The sequence below is a fragment of the Monocercomonoides exilis genome, assembly GCF_001643675.1.
Source record: "Monocercomonoides exilis strain PA203 chromosome Unknown scaffold39-1025343, whole genome shotgun sequence".
Taxonomy (NCBI): Eukaryota; Preaxostyla; order Oxymonadida; family Polymastigidae; genus Monocercomonoides; species Monocercomonoides exilis.
In genome coordinates this window covers 223,570-245,502 of record NW_027150584.1, presented here as the reverse complement: position 1 = coordinate 245,502, position 21,933 = coordinate 223,570, and the positions used below count along the sequence as shown (strand labels likewise).

Sequence of the window (21,933 nt, the reverse complement as noted above, 5' to 3'; positions counted from 1 at the left end):
CTTCTGTTAATCGAGGATATAAAAATTTGTTGGGATTCACAGAATCCTTGTTCAGATATTTCGAGCAGTGAAGGAGAATTTTAGAGAAATTGGTTTGAACAACTTTTATTCATTGAGTTGAGTGATGAGAAGTTAAGTTTTGAAAATTGAAACTGGGATATGTGGCAGTTGTTTTCACTTTAAGTGAAGTTTTTCTGATATCTTTTGTTCAACAGCAAATTCTTTGTTTTGTGTTGTATAATATTGTTTAATATTTTTTCTATCTTGTTGATAAATATGTGAATTTTTAAAATTTAAAAATGATAAGTGCAATGAGTTCTCATTCACAATTTTTCCAGAAACCATGTCGTTAAATGCAAAGGATAAAAGAAATCTCATTAAAATTTTCACTTTGTTTTTTTTTTAACAAAAGCCATTGAGAAATAAAACAAATATATATTTTTATTGTCAAAAATGAAGCTTCAATATTTCATATAAAAAAATTGAGGAACATAAATCATATTTTCATTAACGAATCAATAAAAGCCAAACGTAAGCAAATCCCTTTCGAATTTTCTGGATTTTTTTGTTTGATAATAAACTTATAAAAAGAAAATAAATAACTATCATCTCGCCAAGATTTTGATATCAAAATAAAAGCAATGTTAAACAGAAAATAAAAATAAAAAATTTTCATTTTCCAATTTATTCCCACTCTCATCTTCTTCAAATTCATCTCCTCAATCAAGTGCTCCGCATAGACGCAAATAACTCTTCCATATAAACACTCTGAAATTCTTTAAATAATCCAGCATTTCTATCCATTTTCACATTTCTTTCTGAAGAAAATTGTTCAGTTTCACTCATTCCTTAAATCACATTCTCCTTTTAATCTACAAAACACATAAAATTCATTTCCATTTTTTATATGTTGAAATAATTTTATTAATACGATTAAAATATTGATAATCACAGAGGTGTAAAATTGAATTTTGAATATTGGTTTAACAATTAAAAATTGAAATTACAAAAATCAATATTATTTATGCTATGAACAAACCATGTAATGATTATTCAAGCATTTTTAAGGTGATGTATTCTTTTCTTGTTAGCGCAGTTTTCATGCAAATACAATAAAAAAGAATTTGTGTTTTTGTCACTTATAATTAAAATAATGAAATTTTTCTTTATGAAAATAAATAACAATTAAAAACACAGGTGTAAGCAACAGAATCCATTAATGTTCTAAAGCCATATAAGAAGATATGCGAAAGTACAAATTCAGTCAATGATCGCACCCATTATTTTTTTAATTTTTTCATTTTTTTAATGGAACATGATAGACGAAGTTTCGCCAAATAACAATAATTTTAAAATAATTAGAAATAGTGAGCTTTTCATTTACAATTTGAATTTTTGCTCAACTCGTCTGTCAACTTGATTATATCTCGCCTTTTTCTTTTTTTGTTTTTGACTATTTTGTTAACTTCCGCACATCTCTGATGCATGAAAACATCATATCTATCACGAGCATCTCTTAAGTATTAATTTCATAGAAAATATTCCATTCCCATATAATGCGATCTTTCCGAGGAGATTGAATTGGTATTTGTGGCTGTTGTGAATGCGTTCGAAGGGAAAGAAATAAATTTGGACATGGGCAAATTAACAGACGTGAATGATAAAGTTTTAATTGAGACTGAAAATGATTTGAGGATGAAGAGAGTTCAATATGTGAAGAACCCAAAAAGTGAAAAGTTGCTGGGATTGCAAATATTTGGGGAAAAAAACATGTGCAATGAGGATAAATAAGAAGTTATATAGGGCTATAATTTTATCTTGACCTTTTTTCTTTATCTAGACCTTTTTCTTTTTTGTCATGCTTTAAGCTTTACACAAGCCTGCGATAAATAAAAAATAACCAGAACTGTTTGTAATATAATAATCTAATTGTTCTGAATTTTTTTTTCTTTATTTCTTATTTGACAAAAAGATCGAGGATTACAATTATTTAATGTTTTGATCATTGGCTTGCTGCTTTTCCAGCAAATATTTTTTATAAGAAGTTTTAAGCTTCCATTTCATAAAACATCGTTTATTTTTTACATGATTTTGTTGTTTAAAACTTTTTTTCTTGTTTTTCTAACACTTTTTCTCATTTCACACATTTTTTTTTAAAAAACACAATTTCAGAGACATTCATCCATTTGTTTTTAAATTTAATAAAATGAAATAAAAACAAATTTGTTATGAAATGATATCTCAAAGAAAAAACTACAAAATATTCGTATATGACGAACAATTTTCAGATCAAAATTTTCATATGTTCTGCCATTTCGCTTCAAATTCTTGTTCAATTCTTTTTCATTTCAAAATTATACAAAAATATACAATAAAAAACACCTTGTTTTTATTTTTTATGTTCTTAAAAATTAACACAAATTCATATTTGTTCCGAAAATAGTGTTTAAAGCAAAAACAGTGAAATGAGAAAAAAGGTTAAAAATTTAATTGAAAAAGTCAAAAACAAGTTAAAATAATGATGTAGGAATGAAGAATTGTGATGTTGTGGCTAAAAACGTTCATAATAAAATATTGGCTTCACAGCCAGCAAGTCTTTGATCTGGGTCCTAAAATAATAAAAATATTGAATATTTTTTTGAACATAAAAATCACAAAAATTTTTTTAACAGAATTCTGAAAAACAAAAATATCAAGAAGTCTTTTTATTTTGTTTTTGTTTTAAGCCTTTTCACAAATCAAAAAAGCAAAAATAAGTTTCAAAAAAACAGGGTTGAGATAAAATTTTGAGGTCAAGATAAAATATGCACCCTATTGAAGAAGATAAATTTGAAAGAATTTGCACAAACACACGCAATTTTGGATTGATTCACCAATTTAAAGAAAGTGATCTTATCTTTATTGTATCTTCCAATACAGTCTTAGTGGAGATAATGTTTCATAAAATTAATATAATTTTTATTTCGAATTAATTCAATTCCTGGGGGGAAAAATCAAATTTTAAAGTTTTTTGAAATTTGAAAATTATAACAATGAAAAAAGGTTTTGAAAAAAAAGCGATGAAAAAACTTTTTGTAGCAAACTCAACGTTTATAAAAATAACTCAAAAATAAAAATCATCATTAAATATCTCATCGTGTACTCAAATTTAGCACAAAGCAATTTTCTTGCACAAGGTGTTCGCATTGACTTTCTTCTTCAACTCAGAGAAGGCCCAGTCAATAACCTTATCTGCAACAAAATCGCAAACGGATTCAAAAGTTCCTGGCTTAGCTGCGCAAACTTTATCCTTCACGAGAGACTTAACTTTAGAGGCTCCATACTTTGATGCAAGGTTTGAAGCGTAGTTAACAACTGTCTTGCACACGGAGCATGCATTAACTCCTTCAAATTCTGCATCAATTAGCATCTCAACTTCGTCTTTGTCAAAAATGGCAATTCCAAATCCTTGAGGAGTTTCTTCTTCATCTTCATATGAATAATCTAAATCATCCATTTCAGCAAATGCACTATCCTCTTCAAGATCATCGTCGTCATCTTCAATGAAAAATGCCTCATAACCAGCCGGATACATTACATCGATATCAGGCTTTCCAAAATTTTCAACTTCCTTTGCATTGTATGCAAAGCAGGCCGTGCAAAACAGAACTTGTATAAAAAACATTAATTTCGAATTTTCAAATGATACTTTTCAGAAAATTATTTCTTGAAAAATGTGAAAAACCATAAAGGTTAAGATCAAAATGGAAAAATAGAAACACTGTTGTGATGTTAAACTATTTTTCTTAACCATACGGACAAAATGCTAATTGATGAAATATTAATTATCCGAGTGTTTGATAACAAAACTACTTCCAATTTGTGAAAATAAAGTTTTTTGTTATGAAATTAAACCCAATTTGAAGAAAAAAATAATTTTTCTATTAATAGTGCAAGATTTGCACAACCAGTTATCATTATATATATCGAAAGAGAATCTTCTTTAACTCTTTCGAAATTTTATGAAAATGAAGTGAAAGAAAAACTTTGCTGAAAATCAATTACAAAAAATGACAATAGCATAAAATTCAGAGTTATATGAGCAAAAGAGGCATATTCTCTTTAACGTTAATGGAAAGTCAAGAATACTTTAAATAAAAAAGTGTTTTCTCTTAGTACTTACGCTATTCAAAAAAAAAATATACACAAAAGATAAAAAAATATAAAAATAAACAGAAAATTCATTGATTCAACAAGTGAAAGCAAAAATATTACTGAAAATAAAATAAAATAAAATAAAATAAAATAAAAATGTATATAATAAATCTCTTCAAAAAAGAAAAATACATAACAAAAGAGGATATACATAATAACATCAAATAAAAATTCAAAAGTGCGGAATTACATAAACTCAAAAAATAAAACTTGTGGAAAAGAATGAGAAAAAAAGAAAGAAGTGAAAGGAAAAGGAAAAGGAAAATTGATAAAGAAAAGAAAAGAAAGAAAAAGAAAAAAGAAAAGAAAAAGAAAGATAGATTAATATAAATGGACAAAAATAGAGAGAAAAAACTGTTATTCACTTCGATCCTTCCAAAATGAATGACAAAGTGTTGCTTCCACTTCAAGAAGCAAACAGCATGAACAGAAGTTTCATTGAAAGTGTGAAACATGAAAGGAATTGAAAGGAATTGATAGGAATTGAAAAGAATTGAAAGAACAATTAGACAAGTTGCATTTGAGAGAGTGTGCTGAAACGAGAAAGCGAACTGGCATTGGGTTTGAGTTTGAGTTTGAGTTTGAAGATGTTGCTGGAGAAGGAGTTGAGAGAAAGCATTGTATCATTTATCAGCTGAAAGATAAAAAAAAAAAAAGATAATGATGAATGAATGAAACAATACAATACAAAGCAATCAAAAGCAAAAACAAAGTGAAATAAACTAAAATTAAAAATAAAAAAAAGGATTTTCGTAAAGTGGAATGAAAGTTCAATAAAATATATATAAGAAAAGCAGTCTATGATAAGTGAAATTTCTCTCAAAATATCCAGCCGCCACTTTCAAAAACATCTCTTATATTTTTTAAAATAATAATAATAATAATAATAATAATAAAATTAAAATAATTGGACTGCTCACAAAGATAGCTATAGATAAGCCAATGGTTTTAGAAGAGGAAGTTCATAAATTCAGTTTCACTGTTCATGAAATCCAAATTATAATCCAAATACAAGTTTAAATTCAAATTAAAAAAAGACTCAAAAAAATATAAAAAAAAATAAAGTCAATTGAATGCCTACAAAATAGTTTCCAGAGAGTTGACATGTGAGAGGCTTTTAATGATTACTATTGTTGTTGTTATTGTTATAACTATAATCAGCATTATTATTGTTATGACTTCTGACTGTGCATTTCCCAGTCAGGACGAGAAAGAGGATCTAAATGTTCATCTTTTGTGTGTGTTTGATGGTGTGTGAGATGAAGATGATGAGGTTGGTGAGGTTGGTGAGTTTGATGTATATGATTTCTATGATGAACATGGCGAGTGTGCTGCTCATGATGATCATGATGATTGTGATGGTTGTGATGGTCTTGATATTCTTGATGTGAATGATGATCTTTATGATCTTCATATTCCATATTGTCTTGATTCATAAGATGTTCATTATGTTCGTTATGCTCATAATGTTCACAATGTTCACAATGTTCATGATGTTCATGATGAGGACGATGCGTATGATGAGGCTGTGAAGCAGGCTTGCTTTGAACCGGCTGCAATGAAATAGGAAAATTAAAAGTATGAGATTTTGCTGATGGTGAAGAAGAAGAAGATGACGAGGAAGAGGAAGAATTCTGAAGCACATGAGAATCCTTTGATTGAGCCACTTGATGCGCTTGTTCAGAAAAGGTAGGCAAATCAGCTGTTGTTTCTGTTGCTACAGCGGCTGCTTCTTCATTGTCAGTCTGAATTTTCCTTTCACTCTGAGAATATTCCCCTTTCGGTAAAGAATTTTGCTTTTCCTCCTTTTTGGTTGATAAATGGTTACTTTTTGATTCATCTGTGTCAGAACTTGTGTTGTCTGAGTCTTGTAATGGATTAAAGTGCAACGAAAGCGGTTCTCTGAGGCAATGTGCATCCAGAATTTGAGAGATTAATGGCAATTGACCAGGAAGAATCGAAGTTGAAGAAGAAGAAGATGATAATAATGAAAATGATGATGATTTCATTGATGATGAATCTTCTGCAGCCTGCGCATGCCCCAGTGCCGACGGCGACTGGGCAACATGGCTGCTAACATTACTCGTGCTATTCTTTCTGCTGATGCTGCTGTTGCTGCTATTCTGCATCAGCGTTGAGTTTTTGTAGGACAAAGATTGCAACCCCAATGAAGACAGAGAGAAATGAGCAGAGGGTGAGTATTGAATGGATGAGTGTGAAGGAGATGCAGCAGGGCAACCTGGAGAAAGGAAAGAGGCACTGGAAAGTGCAAAGGAGGAAGGAACAGAGCAGATACGTTCACTTTGTGCAGGAGAAAAAGTGTGGAGGGATGGAACAGGGCTGTTAAAATTGTTGCTATTGCAATTAGAATAAGTATTACTATAATTATTGCTGTTATAATGACTAGAACTATTACAAATACTGCTATTACTACTACTATTACTATTATCATTATTATTATTACTATCACCACTAAAACTTTTACTATTACTTTTACTACTACTTTTACTACTACTACTACTACTACTACTATTATCATAGTTATCTCCATTACATCCTCCTCCACTTGAGCACTCACTTCTGCCAATAGAAGGATAGTTCAAGAGTGATTTCTTCATATAAACAGAAGAAGCAGGGCTTCCCATGGAATGGCTGTGGTATGTTGGTAGCTGCAAAGCAGGGGAAGAAGAGAAAGGGGAAGGATCAGAGGGATAATCAGAGCGGAACTGGGGAGTGGACATATCAGCAGAGGCAGAGGAGAAGGAAGAAGAGGGAGCAGCGAAAGTGCAAGTGGTAGTTGAAGAAGAAGAAGAAGAGGAGGAGGAGTAAGTCAAAGATGCTGTAGAAGATCCAGATGAATAATTCATTTTTGAATCAGATAAGACAACTGCAGACGATGTGGCAGAGGCAAATGGAGATTCACTTTGCGATATAGATGACAATGAAGAAGAAGAAGAAGAAGAAGATGATGATGATGATGAATGTTGAGCTTCAACAGAAGAAGAAAGAGAATACTGAAGAGAAGTGTTATCTGAATGAAATGTTTGTGTGGAAGAAGAGGAAGAGGAAGAAGACATGTTATCAGTTGAATTATATGGATGAACAGAAGAAGAGGAATCAGAAGAAGAGTTCGATTCAGTCTGATTAGACTGAGCGGAAGATGAAGAGGAGGAAGATGCTGAAGAAGAAGAAGATGACGATGACGATGACGATGAAGAGGAATAATAGCATGAATCAGATAAAGATTGATGCAATTCATGTTTGTGATCATTCACAGGAGAGTTCGATTTGCTATCATCTTCTGTCTTCTCTATCTTCTCAATCATTCTTGTTGAGGGAGTGCTGTGAGAAGTACGATGCCTTTCCTCTGCTGCTGGCTCATCTGATTGCAACTGCGCTCGCTGCTGATGCTGCGTTTTTTGGTTCACGTCCGTTTTCACATCCATTTTTATGTTCATATTCGCATTCACATTCGCATTTGTATTCGAATCAGCATCCATATCTGAATTTATAATTGTTTTCGTGTCCGTGTTTGTGTTCATGTTTATGTTCAAATTCGTGCCAATATTTGTATTTGCATTCATATTTGTATTTGTATTCGAACTCATCTTTCCCTTTTCTTCCTGATCATTTGTCATGTCCATCTTCTGCTGCTGTTCTTCCCGTTGTCGTTGTGCTTGCTGCAACAGATTGTCAGAATGAGATTGGTGTTGAAGCTGAAGCTGAAGCTGAAGCTGATGTTGATGCTGCAGATTTGGCTGAAGATTTGGCTGTGAATGAGAATGAGGATGAGAATGAGAATGAGGTTGTGGCTGTATCTGTGATTGTGATTGCGATTGTAAATTCGGCTGAGACTGTGTTTCTGTTTCTGTTTGTCCTTGTGTTCGTTCTTGTACTTGTTCCTGTGATTCAGTGTGTGATTGTACTTGTGCTTGTGCTTGCGTTTGTGATTGTGTTTGAGCTTGTGCTTGTTCTTTTGTTTGTTCTTTTAATTGCACATGATGCTGTAGTGAAATTTTTTGTCTCTTTTGTTTTTCTCTAACACAGCTGCAGATGTGCTCAATCAGAGCAGAATAGCCAGGGGGGTTGAGAGAGAGCTCTTCGGCAGTGAAGGGGAGGAGCGGAGGGATGGTGTATGAGGACTTGGAAGAGGAAGATGAAGAAGATGAATGAGAAATATCTGACAATTGCTCAATCTCATCAGCTGCACTTTTTGTCAAGAAATCATTCTTATTCTGCATCTTCTCTTGTCTTTCCTTTTCCTTTTCCTCCTTCTCCTTCTCCATCTGCTTCTCCAGTACCAAAATCTGCTCTGAAGGCAGCATTTCATACAGAGGTGTGAAAAACGGGTGAAAAAGTGCTTTTAGTGCTGTTATGCGGCGGCTGGGCGAGAAGCAGAGGAGGCGGTGGATGAAGCAGATGGCGTCTGGATCAGTTTTCGGGTGGAATACTTTTGAGAGAGGAAGCTGAGGGCACAGGAAGACAGAGTCTTCAGAGGAAAGAGAAGGAGGAAGAGGAGGGAAGGAAGAGGAAGAGGAAGAGGAAGAAGTTAATGATGAATGGGAATGGGAATGTTTGGACTTGGAGAGTTCTTCAGAAGCGGCTGCTGTTGAAGAAGAAGAAGAGGAGGAAGAGGAGGAGGAAGATGAAGAAGAAGGATTGGCAATAGAAGCAGCTGTTGGCTTGCTCTGTAATGGATGTTCTTTTTTCGTGTCTCTATTGGAAATGTTTGTCTTCTGTATGCTCAACTGAAGAGGAGACAGACGGGCAAGTGTGGCTGTTGAGTAAAAACCTGGGCGGAGAGAGGAAGGGGATGGATGTTGATGTTCGGGTTTGTAAGAGGAAGAAGAGGAAGAGGAAGAAGAAGAAGATGATGATGAAGCATTAGCTGAAACTTCAGCCAAACAATGCTGCTCATTGTATCTGTTCTCATTCATCTTTTCATCTTCTTCCTTCTCCTTCTCCTTCTCCTTCTCGTTTTCTGTCTCTTCTTCACTCTTCTCTCCCATCCATTCGCTTCCTTCAAACGGCGCTCCTATCCTCTGTGGCATTTCTACTTTCATTTCTCTCAGCTCCTCGCCTGTCGGAAAACCCATCAGTGCAACTATTTCGGCTAGCTGGTCGAAGCTGTTTTTGCCGGCAAACAGTGGCCGGCCAAGCAGCATCTCACCAACGATGCAGCCGAGAGACCACAAATCTGAATGAAGAATGAGAAAGAGTAGGTGGGAATGGAAATGAATGAAATTTGAGAGAAAGAAAGAGAAATATTGTGAAAGTTGGAAAATGAAGGAGGAAAAATGAAAGATATAAAGAAAAATAAGAAGAATTACAATATTATCGAAATAAGCAGGGGAAAAAATTATTTATAAGCACAATTTCAAGTTTATTTATCTCTTTGAATCAAACCAATTGTTTTGTCATAAGACGATGAGCCAAGAATGAGTTCGGGCGCTCTGTAATATCTGCTGCAAGTGTATGAAATGCTTGTCTCTGACGGTAAAATCGGCTTGGCGCTACAAAAGAAATAAAATGTATGAATTAAAAGAATGCAAAAGTTAGTTTAAAAATGAAAGCAATAAAGAGAGATGAATATCAAACCTTCCAAAATCACATAGCTTCAGCACAGCTGTCTTAGAGTCAACGAGGATATTTTCTGCATTTCCGTTATTCAATGTTAGGGAGATAGGTTAAAAGTACAGAAATGATATTCATTTTGAAAAAATGTAGATTTTATAGGAAAAATAATTTATAAAATAACAAAGCACAAACGAGGCTTCAGGTCGCGATGGCATATGCCCAACCCGTGCAGATATGCAACTGCACGGCATAGTTGAAAGGCAAACACTCGACTATAAAATGTGGGAATTGTTAGCTTATGCTTGGAATAATAACGAATCAAAGCATTTAGAGGGTGAGGAACATAATCCATCCCAATGTTTATGAATGTCTCTCCGGTCTGTTATAAAATAATCCTTGAGTATAAAAAGTTAATGCTTGAGCACACTATTTCATCCTTTGAAAAAAAATCAAATAGTAGTTTAACACAATTAGGATGATTTATTCGAGCGAGCACTGATAATTCCCTGTTCTGAAAAAAACAATTATGAGCAAAAAAAGATAAATCAATTACTACAAAAAATGACATGGATACTTTGTATCGAGGATCATGGCGGACTTGTTTCACGGCAATATATTCTTTTGTTATTGAATCTTTTGCCAAAAATACAGACCCGAAACTTCCTTTTCCTAACTCTTTTAAAATATAGTATTCATGTTTTGCGTTTTCAGTTGTCATCAAGGAGGTCCCATCCATTAAATTTGCTTCTAAAGCAAAAGATGACTAATTGTAAAGTGAAAGTATTTGCATACTAATGATTTTGAACTCATCTTCATCTTTTTCCTTTGGTTTGCTGTTTTTAACTAAATCATATGTGTTGCAAGATGATGTAATTCACATGATTAATGATATTGAACAAAAAGAGAATATTAATAAATGCGATAAAAAACCATTGTATGTTTGCAAATGATTGTAAGACGCATATATTGAAGAGGAATAATTGTTTGCTAAGCCCTTTGTGTAATGTTCAGAAATGCAGTGCATTTGGGAAGATACGGAGCTTTTCCTTTGATCCAACATGAAAAACTCATCTGGAATATGGGAAAATCTTCTTTGTCTCGGGGAAATATGGAGTCAAATGCTTATTTATTTTTGTGCAACAAGAAACTGTTCTGAAGATATTTTTATTTAACCCATTTTTAAAAATGGATGCCTTAGAAAGAGCTGAGTCTTCTGCCAAGGCAGGACCTGGTGGAATTCAGCAATTTTCTGTTAGAGTATGTGTAATTGAATGCAGAGATCTTAAAGGAAAGTTTGAACTTCTAATTTTTTATTTTTATTTTGCAAACTGAAAATCTTGCTTTTTATCGATTTTTGTAGAAATAAAAATTCAATGTCCGATCCCGTTTGTTATGTCCGTTGTTGCGGTCAATCGCAACACACAACCATTGAAAAGAAAACACTTTCTCCTTACTGGGAGCAAATGTTTTTCTTTAATCTCAAGATAACAAAAGATGAATTTTTGGATGGTAAGATACAATTCCAAGTGTACAACGCAAACACTTTTACTCGAAATGAACTTATTGGCTCATTTGAATTCGATATGGTATCATTTTTCCATTAATAAAAATTTTCAACAAATATTATTGTTTTACAGACACGCGTCTATGGAGAAGATGACCATGAGCTGTATCGAAAGTGGGTTGGCTTATACAATGCCGATCTTGGTTCTGAGCTTCAAGGCTACCTTCGTTGCTCAATTGTTGTTTTGGGACCAGGAGATGTTCCTGCAAATCACGAGGATGATGATGATGACGAAGAGGTGGAAGGTGAAGACTTACAAAAAATGGTTCTTCTTCCTCCTCAAATTGAAAGAATTGGATATGAATTGAAGGTGAGAGCATATAGAGCGGAAAAACTTCCAAAGACTGATACTTGTATATTTTTTTTTCGAATTTTTTTCATGAATTTTTCATCAATAATTTCCAAATTCTATTTTTTTTAAGTTGGAAAGACGGATGCCTACGTTTTGGCGCAATTTGCCTCGGAGTCGATGAAGACGGACTACAAGAAGGAGAATTTTGATCCAATCTGGAACACAGAGCTTCGCCTTCCTGTGTATGTGCCTACGATGAGCGACAGAATAGCTGTGCGTGTTGTCGACTACGACAAAGTTGGGGACGATGAGCCGATCGCCACAATGAACTTCCGCTGGTCGTCCATCCTCACAGACCACTTTGGCCCTGCTTGGGTGAATTTGTGTGTACTTTTTTTAAACATTTTGCGTTATTAATTATCATTATCTTTTTGATAATCTTATTTTTTTCTTATTCTTTCTCCTTTTAACTCAACATTAACATTATTGACTTCCATCATCATCATCATCACATCACTTGTCCCCAATCATCAATCACATTCCAATAATAATAATAACAACAATAACAATAATAACCATCACATCCTCTCAGATACGGCGCCTACCCGATATCCATGCGAGACCGCGCCCAGATCTCCAAGCTGGTCTCGATGATTGCGCGCATCAAGAACGGCGACATGCCCACGTCGTGCTACAAAGGGCGGGTGCTCCTCACGCTGCTGGCCGAGCAGACAGACGAGCCGAAGCTGGGCAGCGATCAGATTGCCCCCTGTGAAGAGCCAGAGACAGCCAAGTATGTTTTGTGGGCGGATCTGTTCATGGCGACAGAGGTGCCCGTGAAGACGCTGGACAAAGTGCGGGTGAGTGTGAAGATGGGGCATCACGAGCTGAAGTCGAAGAAAGCCGAGATGGAGGCAGGGAAAGTGGAGTACTACCAGCAGTTCGAGGAGAAAGAGATGGAGTGGCCGAAGGACCTGGCGCAGGTGCCGGATGTGATTGTGGATGTGGAGTCTGTCAGCACCATCATGGGCGCATCACGTGTGGGCTACATCCGACTGCGTGTGGAAGACATCGCTGGCTTTGCCAGGCAGCCTGAGTGGCACACGATCGTGCCTGACAAGACGAGCTCTGTGTACACTGAGGGTGAGGTGAGCGGGTTTCTGCTGATGCGCCTGTGTTTTGGGCTGGATCAGAAGAACCCGGATGGCACACCCACACGCCCGAAGCGGCACGAGATGCTGGCGCCGAAGAAGATCCCCTTCCAAGTAAGAGCGCATCTCTACCAGGCGAAGGAGCTGCCGGCGGCAGATGCGACGGGCACAAGTGACCCGTTTGTGCTGGTGACGTACGGGGGAAGGCAAGCGAAGACACGGGTGGTGCAGAAGTCGCTGTATCCCGTGTGGTACCAGACGCTCTGCCTGAATGTATCTCTGCCTGAAGACCCGCTCCTTGCACCGCCGCTGATTGTGAGTATCTACGACCACAACAGCGTCTCTAAGAACACGCTCATCGGCAGAGTTGAAGTGCCGTTCAATCAGATGACACGCCACGTGGCGAACGAGCCGCGCTGGCACGAGCTGTATGTGGGAGACACAGACGAGAAAGAAGGCTCGCTTTTAGCCTCTTTCCAGCTGCTGCCCATTATGGAGGCAGCAAGAGAGCCAGTTCCTTCTATCCGACCTCCCATGCGCCCGTGTGTGGTGGAGTTTCAGTGCATTGGATTGCGAGGGCTGGTGCCGAAGCGGCTGCAGTCAGTGAACAAGCCGTACATTCAGATCAACTGCGGGGACTACAGGACATTCAAGAAGACCACACCGTCTGCGGAGCCCACAGCAACTTCACCGAATATTCTCGAAGTGCTGCATTTCAAGCTGGATCTGCCGCTCAACCAGTTGTATGCACCTACCCTCAATGCGCGTGTGCTGGACAGTGGGATGACAACACGGTTGCTGGGCACCACGTCAATCCCATTGGCACCGTATATCCCCTGGACAAATGATGAGAAGCCGCAGAACAATCTGCCAGAGAAAGCAGAGAGCATCCCAGGGGCAGAAGAGGATCCAGATCTTGCTGCTGAATCAGTTCCTGAGCTGACACCGGAGGAGCAGAGGGCGAAGGAAGAGGCAGAGCGGATCAAGGCAGAGAGGCAGAGGATGTTTGATCTGATTCCGGAGGATGTGAAAGACGCGAATGAGAAAGTCGGGGAGAGGCTGGAGATGTCGACGGGAGAGCCAGTTGATGAAGATGAGAGTGACTCAAAAGCTGGTGGTGGTATGTTTAGTTTTTAAATATGTAATAGAATTATATTTATTTTATGTATTTATGTTTCTTATTGTTCATTTTTTAATAATTTATTTTCGTTTATTCTCACAATTACAAAACATAATGTTTCTTTTATTAATTTCTCTATCATCCTCTCCTTTTTCTCCTTTCCCCCTTTTTTCTCCCCTTCTCTCAGGTGTCCGCACAATGCCCGATGTCCCCGACACCAAAATCCATGGATCAGACCCAGAGGCCGAGAAAGAGAAAGACACCCCCAAATTCCAGTGGGAACTTGAGTTTGAGCTGAAAAACCCGCCTTTTGACGAGTTTCCGCTGTGGCGCGGGCAGAAGTTTGGGCTTTCGACGTTCAGCCGCTTCTTCGCAGACAAGTCGCGACCGATGGGGACACGCACGTGCGTGGGGAAGATAAAGGGGAATTTGAGTGTGTTTCAGGCAGAAGATGCACAGCTCGTTGCAAAGGAGGTGGCACAAGCTGCTTTGAGGAAAAAGTACGAGCCGCGGCCGTTTGTGGTGCGGGCGTATATTCTGAGGGGGAGGCAGATGGTGCCTGTGTCATCGTCAGGAAAAGCAACACCGTATTTGAAGCTGTCGAATGGCACAGCGAAGGAGAATATTATCATCGACAAGAAAAACAAGAAATCCAAGACGCTGAAGCCAGATTTCTACAAGTGCTACGAGATCCCCGCGACAATTCCAGGCAATTCAGAGCTGGCTATTGAGGTGTGGGACGCGAATCTGGTGGGCTCAGACGAGCTGATGGGGCGGACAACAATCGACCTGGAGACGAGGCTGCTGAGCGAAGAGTGGAGGAGTTGGAAGGAGAAGCCGATTGAGTGGCGGACGCTGTGGTCACCTGCCTCGTCGTTTCCTCAAGGGAAGATTGAGATGTGGCTGGAGATTATGACACCTGAAGAGGCGCGACTGAACCCGCCGAAGCCGATCCAGGCGCCTTCCATTGAAGGGTGGGAGCTGCGTGTGGTTATCTGGAACACGAAGGACGTGGTGTTCAAGGACATCAAGTCTGGCTCCCCGCTGAAGAAGATGGCAGAGATGGAGGCAGGGATTGAAGATGACTCACAGCTGAAGAAGTCGCAAAAGAAGAGCTTCTGCCAGGAGATGTGCTCGTGTTCGAACGATTTCATGAACCAGGACAAGTCAGACATCTTCCTCACAGGAAAGATGGAGCTGACAAAGGACCAGCAGGAGACAGATGTTCATTGGCGCTCTACGAATGGCATAGGCAACTTCAACTGGAGATTCGTGTTTCCCTTAACGCTGCCCTGCCACGTGCCGCGGCTGAAACTGCAAATATGGGACAAGAACATGCTGTCTGCAAACGACTCGATTGCAGAGGCTGTTTTGCATCTGGGCGGTGTGTTTAAAGCAGCGTACAGAACGAAGCAGAACCAAACAATCAGAAAGCAGTGGCTCGTGATGACCCATCCGATGTATTCGGGGCCACAGGGCCAGGTGGAGATGTCACTGGATGTGGTTTCGGAGAAATACGCCAAGGCGACACCATCGGGAAAAGGGCAGAATACTCCGAATCAGGATCCATTCCTGCCCCCGCCGGAAAGACCCGAAACGTCGTTTCCGCCTTGGGCCGTGCACAAAATGGCGAAGTTCACGTACAGGGCGTATCGGAAGAGGATTATTTTCTGGGGCATTGTGGGCATTGTGGCTATTGTTGCGGTTCTATTTCTTATCCTCGTTCTTTATTTATCTTTGAGGAGATGATATGTGTATAGGTTAGTCATTTCTTGTACTTTGTATTTTTTTGTTAAAAAAAAAAAGTACATTTATTAAAAACACTTCTCATTTCATTAAATCATCACATTATTTCTGTATAATGTTGTTTTGGATTTTTAATTTTATGTCTATAACATCCTTATTCTTCAATTTTTCATCAATAAACAATATTAATTTGTAGAGATTCTTAATTCTCTTTCGTTGAATTATAGTCGGACACACGAAGATGTTGTCTATTATTTGTTTTTTGTTTTATTTTGCTTTTCATTAAATATTTTTTTGTTTAATTCATTTATTTTTTCATTTCATGTAAATATGTGTAAGATCGGATAGAAGTAATATTTATTTAACAAAAAAATTTTTTTTTAACTGTTCATTTTTGCTGTAAATGATCGAAATAAAAAACAGCTCGTAGCTTTTTTCTTAAATCTTATTATATTATGAAAGGAATCATATGCATATATAGTGCTGTTTTAATATTTTCTTCATTTATTAAACTTGTGTCAAGTTATTCCGAAAACTGTCAATGTTCACAAAAAGTTAATCTTATGGACTTCTTTGCTCCAAAGGTTGAATAATTTTTTGATTCAATCTGGCAATTTTGTTTATTTATTTACAAAGGAAGCAAAAGTTATGTGTAAATCAAGTCCTGCTCAAGTGTCTGTGCAAAATGCAAATCAACGTCAACCCATTGATCAAATGCGTTTTAGGCGAAACTATCATGATTCTTCGGAAACAGAACAGGAGGTTGGAAAGAAAAAAAGAAGGTTTGAAAAAAATTAAATATCCATTTGATGTTTGAAAATAAATTTTATTCAAAGTGATAAATGTGATGAATCATTTTCACAGAGAGCTACAAGATGTTAAACAAAATTTACCAAAACGTATTGCGATAATTTTTCTCAAAAGAAGCGAAATGGAATAAAAGAAAATCTCTTCTCTAACAATCATGTCATTTCATCAAACCGTATTATTACAATGTTTAACATTAAAATGTACAAATTTTATCATAGCGAGCATTTTAATAATGCTTGAGAAAAGTTCAAAATTAGATCATAACCTTATTTAATCCATATTCTTTTGCTGATCAAATTTGCGTACAAAATGATCTTTTCATCCAACCTCGAATATATAACGAGAATGAAATTCTTTATTAATTAATTTATTAAATAAAAGTATATTTTTATAAATTTAATCATGGTTAGAACAAAGCAAGTTTCTCGTAAGCAAATTGGTGTAAAAGCTCCACGCAAACAGCTCGCTTCAAAAGCAGCACGTAAAACAGCAGCTGCAGCTGGTGGTGTGAAGAAGCCCCATCGTTTCCGTCCAGGTACCGTGGCACTTCGTGAAATCAGAAAGTATCAGAAGAGCACTGAACTTTTGATTAGAAAGCTTCCATTCCAACGTCTTGTTCGTGAAATTGCACAAGAATACAAAACTGATTTGAGATTCCAAAGCTCAGCAGTTGCAGCTCTTCAGGAAGCATGCGAAGCTTATCTCGTTGGATTGTTTGAAGATACTAACTTGTGCGCCATTCATGCAAAACGTGTTACAATCATGCCAAAAGATATGCAACTGGCAAGAAGAATTAGGGCAGAAAGAGCCTAAATTTTTTATAATATTTTACGTTTTCATTTCAAATTGTGTTTTTAAACACCATATGAAATTAAAATTTTTACATATTTTTTGTTATAATTAAATATATTATTATTAAAAAAAATATTGATAAAAATGAAAGATTCAAAAAATGAGTTATGGGTAACTAAATTATAAAAATGGACGAAGAGGCTTGCTATCTTATTTGGAAAAAGAATTGTTGTTCACATTTATGTAATTTATTCTATTCTAACTATCCCTCCATTTTCGTGAATTTTCTTCATTTGAACACCAATGATTGTTAATATTTATAATTAGTGTGATTACCAAGTTAAAATTGTTGTAATCGGTGAAAGTTTGAGTTAATTTATCATTTTTAATATGATGTTAACTTTTTAAATATCATTTGAAATTTTTTTCTTTTTGCTTTCTCTTGATAATTTTACCCCGTGACAAATATTTCATATTTATCCATCCATGCTCTTTTTGAAACTTTACATGGCCTTTTAAGGTCAAGTTGGAAAAAGTTCTCTCCTTCTTCGATTTACTGAAGATACATTTGATCCTAACCAGCCTGCAACAATCGGAGTGGATTTTCAAGCAAAAGATATAACATTCCGAGAAAAGATGGTACGAATTACAATCTGGGATACAGCTGGACAAGAACGATATCGAACTCTTACAAGTTCTTATTACCGAGGTGCAACCGGGATTATCCTTGTGTATGATGTTACAAAACGTTTGACATTTGAGAATTTAGATAGATGGCTTAAAGAAGCACGAGAACACATTGGCGAGACAGACTCTGTGACAATGCTTGTTGGAAATAAAGCAGATCTTCCAGATGTGTGTTATATTTAATTTTTTTTCAACATTTATTTTTCGACCAATTTTTCTATTTATTTGGAATTTTTGTTTGTATATTCACCTTTTTGAAACATTTTTTATTTCGAATAAAACATTGGTTGCTTAACATCAGAGACAAATATCGTTGGAAGAAGGAAAAGATTTTGCAAGAAAAAGAGGAATGCTTTTTATTGAGGCTTCAGCAAAGGAAACAACTGGGGTGGAGCAAGCATTTATGGAAACAATAGAGAAGGTTTGCCAAGTTCGAATTTTATTGTTTAAAAAGTTTTCTTTAATCAAAAGATATTCGATCAACCGACCCTTGCAGAACGTTGCAGGATATATCGTCCTGCAAAATCTTCGACTCAGGTTGGATCGGAATCTTCATCAACATCTTCTTCTTCTTCTCCCCAAGTTGTAGATCCTTCTGCTCAAAAAAATGATACTAATGATGGAGGACAAGGAGGACTTTGTGGATGCTAATGTCTCTTGTTCATTTCGTGAGAATTCTTTATTTCTTTCTCCAATGAACTTTGTATTTGTGTTATCTTTATTTCATATTTTGTTCAAAATTATTTTTTTGCAATGAGCATCAATTAAAGAAGCTTGCACTTCAATCTTCTTAGAGTTGTATTTTTTTTAATGTTTTCAAATTTTTAAAAAATAAAAATATATTGATCAAACCCTTATACTAAATTACTCGTAAATCCGCAATTTAACAGTTACGATCAGTATCAAAAAATGCCAAAAGACGCTGGAGAAATCAATCTTTCAAAACATGAAGAGCGTAAAAGGGGCTTGAAAAAGTTCACCTATCGTGGGGTTGAGCTTCAGAAACTTCTTGACTTGAAGGAACAAGAACTGTTTCGTCTTTTCCCAGCTCGCCTTCGTCGCAAGTTCCGCACAGGAATTTGGAAAAGACAGCAAACATTCTTAAAAAAATTGAGAAAGGCAGTATGAATGAAAGATTTCATCTTCTCATAAAATACTTATAACTTAAATTTTGCTTTTTTATAATTCTATTTTTTTTGAAAGAAACGCAACTGCCAAGCTGGTGAAAAGCCCGCCACAGTCAAAACTCACTACAGAAACATGGTTGTTCTTCCTGAAATGGTCGGAAGCATGATTGGTGTTCACAACGGAAAAGCTTACAATGTTGTGGAAATTAAGGTAAGATTTTGTTTTGTGAATGCTTTTCAATTTTTAACTATCAATTCCTTTAACCTAGTCTGAGATGATTGGACATTATCTTGGTGAATTTGCCATCACATACAAGGTGTCAACCCATGGTCGTCCAGGTATTGGTGCCACACACTCCAGTCGTTTTATTCCATTGAAGTAAAATGTGAGAATTATCATTTTTTCACTTCTCGCTTGAAGATGATTTTTAAATTCTAACATGCATTTTTCAAGCTCTTTACATTTTCGATTATGTGTGTGATTGACAAATTTTAGAATTTTTGTGAATTCTTTCGGATAACTTCGATAGTAATAAAAGTTGATGTAAGTATTTTTATCGGTGTTGAGCAGGGCATTAAAATGATAAGAAATCAATTATTTATCAGATTTATTTCTTCGAAAATTTAAAGAATACTATTAAATTATTTGCCAAAAAAATTAATCGAATCACTTAAATTGTTGTTTTTCAAAATGAATATTTTATAGTTCTGGTTAAAACACTTTTGAGAAATATGTTGAAGAACATGCATAAAACGAAGGGGCAAATGCTCCCATTGATTCAATTGACAATTAAATGGTTCAAAAAGTTACATTCGGAAAGCTTCATTTGTTGGACTTTTTTAATTCTTCGTTGAAGCACTCGAACTTGGTGCTCGATGAAAGAGGTTGCTTTGCAATATTATCCGTGACAAGAATTTCATATTGTCATTGAACCTCATAATTTAATTGAAGCCTGTAAATAATTTCCATCCGTCTTGCATGTCAAGTTGGAAATGCTTTTTAGAAAATTTTTCAGTTGTTTTCGAGGCGGATTGGAATCGCTCTGTTTGCAGTTTGGCGTGGCTTTGATGAGGAACTGGAAGGTCATCAGTTTTATTTTCTTCATTTAATTCTTTGGTTTTTTATTCATCAAATTTTTCTTCGTTTTCCTGCGGAGGCATCGGAGATTTTGAATTCGTTGAGAGTTGCACTTTTTCGAATGAAAGAATAAAAGAAGAATGCTTTAACAATCTTCAAATGACTAACAGTTTATTCATTGATAATTCTTCTATTCTTCTCAACACATTTTTCCAATGTGTAGACATTTTCTATTGAACTGTTGTACACGGACTGTCGCCCAGCTCGACTGCTTTTTATCATCAATCATCATTCAACCACTTAATTCAATGCTCACATTCACAATCAACTGAAAAATCTTCAAAATTCCACATATCCAGAACTGACCGTATAATAATGGAAAAGCAGCACGGAATATTTTCTAATGAAGAATGGATTGAATGAAAAGGGCTACAGGGAGGTGCAATATATTTCGATGGACACTATGCAAATAAATGTTGGAATCTTTGTATAAGCAATTCAGTATTTGTAAGATGCCATTCAGAAGATAAAGGTGATACAATTTTCATGTACAAAATCTGCAAGAATACGTATTCAGCTTGTCGCTTCTTTGGAAACACAGCAGCGAGTGAGCTTCCAGATACATATAGCACCCACAGATAGAAATTATGAAATTGACAGCTTTGATTTTTCATCTTTGTATTCCGCAATAACTGGCTCACGATTGATAATTAATGATAAAGGAGATATTTCAAAAAGTAAACACAACGAACGAGTAGATAATAATTGCATCTTATTGTGTAGATAAATGGGGATGTAGAGTTGGAATCCTTCTATGCAAAACAATCGTGCATGCTTTTTCGTTTTTATGTTGATGCTTTGTGAAGAAGACATATATATGCCAGCTGCTCTGATGATTGCAATAAAGCCTCTGATATTAATAGGCTCATGTGTGAACAAAGCAACGATTGAAAATTAAGCTGCAAAGAAAGCAATTTTTCTACCGATGAAAATAAGTTGATTTTTCGAAATTTGAGTTTTTAACTTTCAAATAGAAATGCAGAAATACTGAAAATGCCATGTGTCGTTCAATTTAATTATCAATAAATAAATAAAATTAAATTAAGCCCCTTCAATCATTGGCTTCTGTTCAAAGTATTTCTCAATTAGATTTCATAAAAGTTGTTCAGACTATCAGCTGAGTTCTGTTTGTGTAGCTGTTTTCTATTGAATCTGTTCTGTTTTCTACGTAAAGGTTCGCAGCAAATAATTATCAGATATCGTCTTCTTCGTTTTCTCTCTTATTATTTCTTCTTGTTATAATGCTTCGATCATTGATTGTAGATTCAACAGATTTCTGAGAAGTCTTCTTCTTTATTTAATTCTAACATTGCACATATCATTCCATCAAACGTGAAATTCTCTCTTTAAAACTGCTCGGTTGATGTTGCTTCTTCGTTTGACAATTGTTATGACAGACGTATTTCATGCAAGGAGCAATAATTCGGAGTATTTCTTTCATTTTTATTCTTATGTTGCCTCTAAAATCAGCATCTTCAGATGTTCTTTTTTGTTAAGCTCTTTCAAACCTATCTGCTGTAAAAACCGTTCTGTGAATTTCAATTATTGTTGATCAGAAACAAATGAAACTTCCTTTTATAAGCTCGATGAATGGAACAGCTTCAAGCAAAAAACTTTCAGATGGTGATGATGCAAATCTTTTGTAACCCTTTTGGACATAAAGCTCGAGCAATTGAAAAATTGGTATTTTTAATTTTTTAATAGGTCAATCAAAAAGTACCAAAAGCTCTCCTTT

The 21,933-nt window shown here is 35.9% G+C and overlaps 7 protein-coding genes across 7 annotated transcripts; 5 read left to right on the top strand and 2 right to left on the bottom strand.

Moving 5' to 3' along the window:
• Nucleotides 1-2,898: 2,898 nt before the first annotated feature.
• Nucleotides 2,899-3,727, bottom strand: MONOS_12343 (uncharacterized protein). The gene has a single exon (XM_067864956.1). It carries the CDS (start codon nucleotides 3,662-3,664, stop codon nucleotides 3,149-3,151), a length of 516 nt encoding a protein of 171 aa, XP_067722935.1. The 5' UTR covers nucleotides 3,665-3,727; the 3' UTR covers nucleotides 2,899-3,148.
• Nucleotides 3,728-5,366: 1,639 nt separating this feature from the next.
• MONOS_12342 (putative CRE-GSK-3 protein) lies at nucleotides 5,367-10,507 on the bottom strand (the record flags this gene model as incomplete). The annotated part of the gene is made up of 7 exons (XM_067864955.1): nucleotides 5,367-6,549; nucleotides 6,769-9,391; nucleotides 9,601-9,707; nucleotides 9,793-9,847; nucleotides 9,964-10,150; nucleotides 10,199-10,282; nucleotides 10,346-10,507. The coding sequence occupies 7 exons, from the start codon at nucleotides 10,505-10,507 to the stop codon at nucleotides 5,367-5,369; spliced, it is 4,401 nt and encodes a 1,466-aa protein (XP_067722934.1).
• Nucleotides 10,508-10,956: 449 nt separating this feature from the next.
• MONOS_12341 (putative myoferlin-like protein) lies at nucleotides 10,957-16,002 on the top strand (the record flags this gene model as incomplete). Its single annotated transcript, XM_067864954.1, has 6 exons — nucleotides 10,957-11,063; nucleotides 11,132-11,357; nucleotides 11,409-11,688; nucleotides 11,758-12,010; nucleotides 12,220-13,898; nucleotides 14,086-16,002. The coding sequence occupies 6 exons, from the start codon at nucleotides 10,957-10,959 to the stop codon at nucleotides 15,645-15,647; spliced, it is 4,107 nt and encodes a 1,368-aa protein (XP_067722933.1). The 3' UTR covers nucleotides 15,648-16,002.
• A 97-nt stretch (nucleotides 16,003-16,099) lies between these two features.
• MONOS_12340 (uncharacterized protein) lies at nucleotides 16,100-16,526 on the top strand (the record flags this gene model as incomplete). The annotated part of the gene is made up of 3 exons (XM_067864953.1): nucleotides 16,100-16,228; nucleotides 16,281-16,426; nucleotides 16,481-16,526. The coding sequence occupies 3 exons, from the start codon at nucleotides 16,100-16,102 to the stop codon at nucleotides 16,524-16,526; spliced, it is 321 nt and encodes a 106-aa protein (XP_067722932.1).
• Nucleotides 16,527-16,813: 287 nt separating this feature from the next.
• On the top strand, nucleotides 16,814-17,398 carry MONOS_12339 (histone H3). Its single transcript, XM_067864951.1, has one exon. The coding sequence runs from the start codon at nucleotides 16,857-16,859 to the stop codon at nucleotides 17,265-17,267; it is 411 nt and encodes a 136-aa protein (XP_067722931.1). The 5' UTR covers nucleotides 16,814-16,856; the 3' UTR covers nucleotides 17,268-17,398.
• Nucleotides 17,399-17,434: 36 nt separating this feature from the next.
• On the top strand, nucleotides 17,435-18,726 carry MONOS_12338 (Rab18a; the record flags this gene model as incomplete). The annotated part of the gene is made up of 5 exons (XM_067864950.1): nucleotides 17,435-17,446; nucleotides 17,574-17,610; nucleotides 17,767-18,101; nucleotides 18,235-18,354; nucleotides 18,405-18,726. The coding sequence occupies 5 exons, from the start codon at nucleotides 17,435-17,437 to the stop codon at nucleotides 18,582-18,584; spliced, it is 684 nt and encodes a 227-aa protein (XP_067722930.1). The 3' UTR covers nucleotides 18,585-18,726.
• A 59-nt stretch (nucleotides 18,727-18,785) lies between these two features.
• MONOS_12337 (putative 40S ribosomal protein S15-1) lies at nucleotides 18,786-19,711 on the top strand. Its single transcript, XM_067864949.1, has 3 exons — nucleotides 18,786-19,055; nucleotides 19,137-19,271; nucleotides 19,330-19,711. The coding sequence occupies exons 1-3, from the start codon at nucleotides 18,843-18,845 to the stop codon at nucleotides 19,441-19,443; spliced, it is 462 nt and encodes a 153-aa protein (XP_067722929.1). The 5' UTR covers nucleotides 18,786-18,842; the 3' UTR covers nucleotides 19,444-19,711.
• The last annotated feature ends 2,222 nt before the right edge of the window (nucleotides 19,712-21,933 follow it).